The following is a 5,152-nucleotide window of genomic DNA, read 5'->3' as shown; positions in this document are numbered from 1 at the left end:
TAGGGTTTCACATCTTCCAGAATATTCTAAACCCTAATCTATAAAACTATAAATACCTCTCTTCATTCAAGAATTATTGGTGACACACGTCTACAACTTTCAAGAGAAAATTATTTAAGCAAAATTATTTGAGCTTTAATTCTTATTTTACAAATTGCTTATACAAAAGTTGTGCATCATATTTGTCAATCACTCAAAGGAAATCGTTATAGGATACTAAGTACACAAAGATATTATACTCACTCGCATAACGTGAGAGTAGTATTTATCGTTGTGCTTTTCTTATTAACGTAAGAGCAATGTAGTGTATTTAGCGATACTCAATCTGAGTTATAATCATAGTGTTGACTATACGAGTGGATTGATAATTTTTGTAATCCGTAGAAAGGTACTAAAAATTATTATTCGAGAATAGTGGACGTAGGTTTCGACTTGTGAAACTGAACCACTTCAAAAATCCTGTGTGTCTCACTTTCTCTCTTTCGATTTTGCGTTTACTATTGGTTTTAATCAATTAAATTAAATAATTAATTTTACATCATATATTTCAAAAAAGTGGGCATCGTTTTTAATACCCAATTCCCCTCCCCCCCCCCCCCCCCCCCCCCCCTTTTCGTATTCGATCAATAGACTCCTTACTTGGGGTTCCCCTGAACCTCCTTATTCCATCCATTTCTTAATATGCTACTATAATCAGGTGCCAGAGACCACATGTTGAAATATTTAAATGAAGCCCCCTCTCTCTGATTCACCATTTCCAAATGAATAAGATATGGACAATGGTCAAACATTTCCTCAGGGAGAAAATAAACATAGCTCTCAGAGAAAGTATCATCCCAATCATCATTAACAAAGACCCTATCCAGTCTGCTATAAACTTTAGTGCTATTGTCATGCTTATTAGACCACGTATAGAAAGCACCTTGAACACTAAGATCAGCTAAATGACAGTCCTGCACAGCTTGTAACATATACCTGATCTCAGCATTAGACACAGGAATGACATTGAAAAGGAACAAATGAAGAACATTCCATATGCTTCAGCTGTTGGTAGCATTATGTATGCTCAGGTCTATACCAGACCCGACATTGCAGATGCGGTTGGAGTGTTAAGAAGATATCAGAGTAACCCGGGTCTTGATAACTGGAAGGCTGCAAAGAAAGTGTTGAGATATCTTCAAGGTATTAAGGATTACATGCTTATGTATAAATGGACTGAGAATCTTGAAGTGGTAGGTTGCTCCGACTCTGCTACGCAGGCTGCATAGATTCACGTAAATCCATATCAGGATATGTGTTTATGATAGCTGATGGAGCTATGTCATGGAGGAGTGTGAAGCAAACCTTGACGGCTACTTCTACTATGGAGGCTGAGTTCGTATCTTGTTTTGAGGCTACCTCACATGGTGTTTGGTTTAAAGTTTCATATATGGGCTTAGAGTTATTGACTCTATTTGTAGGTCACTGAGAATGTATTGTGATAATTCAGCTGTTGTGTTTATGGCTAAGAATAATAGAAGTCGAAGTCGAAGTGAACACATCGATATAAAGTATCTAGCCATAAGAGAGCGTGTTCAGGAAAAGAAAGTGATCATTGAACACATTAGCACAGAGTTGATGATAGCAGATCCCTTGACTAAAGGCATGCCAATTAAGACTTCCAAGGATCATGTAGTGAGAATGGGACTTGGTTCCATCATGTAGTACATTCATTAGGTTTTTGTAAGAAACTTTTATTATGTTGAATATTTTCTCATTTGGATTTATGCGCATATTTATTTATAAAGTTATGTTGAGAAATATCATTTTGTTTGTGTAACACCCGCGAATTTTCCATTATGACATTTTAAATTTCTTAAACTGTTCGATTACTTTATTTCATATTTTTGAATTATTCGATTTAATTAATTTTATGTCAAACACGATTTTTATAGACGTATTATATAAAAGCTCGTTTATATAAAAATGCGTATGATTAAATTATATCTTTAAGGCATGGTTTATATAATAATAAATGTATACATATTTTTGGTCGGATAATAATAGTGACTGTAATAATAATAATTCGCGTCTTAAATTCCGTCTAGCCATAGACCGTCACATTTCCACATGTGAGACTAACCTTTCTCGACCTATCCTATACTGACAACACATCACACCCACCTAACATCCTACACTCTACTTTTAAAATATCTCTATTAAATATTATTATTATTATTATTGTTAGTATTAGTATTATTATTATTATTATTATTATTATTATTATTATTATTATTATTATTATTATTATTATTATTATTATTATTATTATTATTATTATTATTATTATTATTATTATTATTATTATTATTATTATTATTATTATTATTATTATTATTATTATTATTATTATTATTATTATTATACTCCCTCACTCACACACCTCCCGTCCCCACCTCCCCTCCATTCCCTTTCTTCCTTTTCCTTTGTTTTGCGGTTTACCAGCAAACAACAACAACTTCACCTGCAACAACAACATCAAACAATAGAACCGTACAAACACCATTTTTAGACATTCAAACCCAGATTTCATCTTCGTGTCTCAACCAAATTCCATTATTTTTGTACCATTAGCTTCCCCTGTTCATTCTCCTTCTTTCTATATAAAAAAGAGCCAAGCTTTCGCCTGTCCCATTTCGGTCGTCTTTCAAAGGATGCAGTTTCTGAACTAATCTCTTCCATTTTAGGTTTAGAATCACCCTAAGGCGGTTCCTTGGACGTTTATGAGATCAAAGATAGGTAACGGTGATAGGTTACTCGACAAAAATGTCAAAATTCCGTCTTAAGTGTCGTGTTATGTGTCTTTGTTTGATAAAGTTCCGTTCTTTGTATGCTCATTTTCGGTCTCGCCACTTCTCTTTTATGCTCGGGTTCTCTGGTTGAGTTCATGAAGATATTGTGTCGAGGTTCCGTCTTAAAATAACGTTTGAATCGGACTGTTTTACATGAATTTCGAGCTGGGTTAAGTTAAGGTTGGTGAGTGTTATTCTTGTTTAGCTGCGCTTTACTTCCGTCTCAATCCTACTTTGCATTCCGTCTGAAAACTGAGCTGGTATGGGTTGTCGACTTCATATAGAAACCGTGATAGGGGGAGTTCGTGAGACTGTTTTGGGACGGGTGTGTACGTGTGGGCTTTGGCGGGTGTCTGTGGCTGTTCTTGGCTGATGTTGGGAGCGAAAGGTTGGCTGTGTGAGGACTGAACATGGGCCGTGTGGCTTGTTTCATCACGGCTAGCTTTGAGCGATGACTGCCCGCCCCCGGCCAAAGAAGCTTGGTCACGGTGGTTGGTAGGGACGTGGGTATGGCTGCCCAAAGTCCACTCTCACGTCGTGTCTGGTAGTTTGTTTGGCTTCACATGTGTTTCTTTCAATCATTCAAATTTCCGACTCGTGTTTTATATTACGTGACTCGTTAAATATCATTCTTGGACATGTTAATTTAATTGGACTTGACATAATTCATTGTTAGGCTTGACATATTATATTTGTTGGGCTTGACATTATTTATTTATTAGGCTTATTCGATTTAGTTTGTTGGGCTCATTTGACTTTAGTAAATGGGCTAGGTATGTTTGGTAATCGGGGCTAGTCGTGTTTATAAATCGTTTTGGCGCTAACTCGGTTTATTTAAAATATAATTAAATATATATCCGTCTCGTATTTCGTATAACGTAAATCATTAATATTGCTCCTTCACATACCTTTTGTTGGATTCCTTATAGTTCAATTATGGGCTTGTTATGTTCTATTTGTTGGGTTTAATATGCTTTGTATGATGGACTAATTGTGTTTTACATGTTGGATCTAAATGGACTAATTTATTTGGCTTCTTATAGCTTATTTGTCGGGCTCATAAACGAGTCACTTGGTTTGGTCACATTTTATAACGTAAGTTATTCATTATCGCTTATTATATTTTATTTAACCGGCATGTTAAATTATAAAGTGAAATATTTGGTAATATGACAAGTATGAGATATTTATTAATTTAATACAAGTATGAAAGATTTATTATAAATATTTATTTGGTTGAGTCGTATTCTTGTGAAAATGTCATAATGCTATCTTACACGCTTGATATATCCGTGCGCCTTACTTGTGCCGTTCTGCCAAGTATTGGTTTACGCCGCTCTCGTGCCGTTCTGCCGGGAGTTGATTGATTTATGTTTTTTCCGCTCCTTTCGGACTGTTCTACCGATTGCGGGTTACCTCATATCGTATTCTGGTGACAATGCCTTTATGCTATACATTTTGCTTGACTTGTCTTTACGCCTCTTTCGGTCTGTTTCGCCGATTGTGGGTTTAGCTCATATTTTCCGTCTCTTTCGGACTGTTACGCGATTGTGGGTTCTCGACTTCCGTTATGTCGATCGAGTCTTGGATGCGGACTGTTCGCCGCATGTCGAATCGGGGACCGTTACGCCCGAGAGTCCGGCGATTTAGACTAGGGGACCGAGTCCTGGGAGTACCATTGTCGTCCTACCAGGGGAATTATATATTTATATATGAGTAGTAAAGGTCTTGCTTGGTTATAGATATTGGTATTTGTCTTTCAAGACAAGAGTTATGCCTTGTGTTGTTTGTCTTGGTCCTATCGGATACTAGGGGTGAGCTATAAACCCTCTAATTGCGATATGATCGTCGAGATTGATGTTCCCATCCGTTCTTATGGTGAGATGCAAGCCATAAGTATGAATGCGACATTAGTAGCCACGTCCCATGCAATGTTTGCTAAATAGTTTTTCAAGTAATGGCTACGGTTTATATTCCTGTAATTTGCATTGATTGACCCCTTACTTAACTGCTTCACATGTTTTGGATTATAATTTCATATCTATGTCGTATTTCCGGGAAATGCGTGCCTTTGTATAAATGACCTTATTCTTGTCTTTCATATTATTTAATTGTCTCACATGATTAGTTAAATCTTTATTATGCTAATGTTGATCTGTCTTGTTCCATCTCATTTAACTGCCATGTTTATATATAAACTTGATATTCATATCTTTTGTAAGTATTTTGCATGACTTACCTGTTTTAGTTTTCTGTTATGTTTGTTTCGACATTTTGTGGCTGGGAGAACCTTGAGTTACTCCCCACTGACTGTGGCGTTC

General features: G+C 36.1%; 2 protein-coding genes across 2 annotated transcripts; one reads left to right on the top strand and one right to left on the bottom strand.

Annotated features, from left to right (window-relative positions):
* Window positions 1-635: 635 nt before the first annotated feature.
* On the bottom strand, window positions 636-971 carry LOC141639739 (uncharacterized). Its single transcript, XM_074448787.1, has one exon. The coding sequence runs from the start codon at window positions 969-971 to the stop codon at window positions 636-638; it is 336 nt and encodes a 111-aa protein (XP_074304888.1).
* A 48-nt stretch (window positions 972-1,019) lies between these two features.
* On the top strand, window positions 1,020-1,704 carry LOC141639738 (secreted RxLR effector protein 161-like). The gene is made up of 3 exons (XM_074448786.1): window positions 1,020-1,182; window positions 1,290-1,374; window positions 1,461-1,704. The coding sequence occupies exons 1-3, from the start codon at window positions 1,020-1,022 to the stop codon at window positions 1,702-1,704; spliced, it is 492 nt and encodes a 163-aa protein (XP_074304887.1).
* Window positions 1,705-5,152: the final 3,448 nt, after the last annotated feature.

This window comes from Silene latifolia, unplaced genomic scaffold (assembly GCF_048544455.1).
Source record: "Silene latifolia isolate original U9 population unplaced genomic scaffold, ASM4854445v1 scaffold_57, whole genome shotgun sequence".
Taxonomy (NCBI): domain Eukaryota; kingdom Viridiplantae; phylum Streptophyta; class Magnoliopsida; order Caryophyllales; family Caryophyllaceae; genus Silene; species Silene latifolia.
Note: the sequence above shows the minus strand (reverse complement) of the source record. Positions and strands in the feature narration are given on the sequence as shown.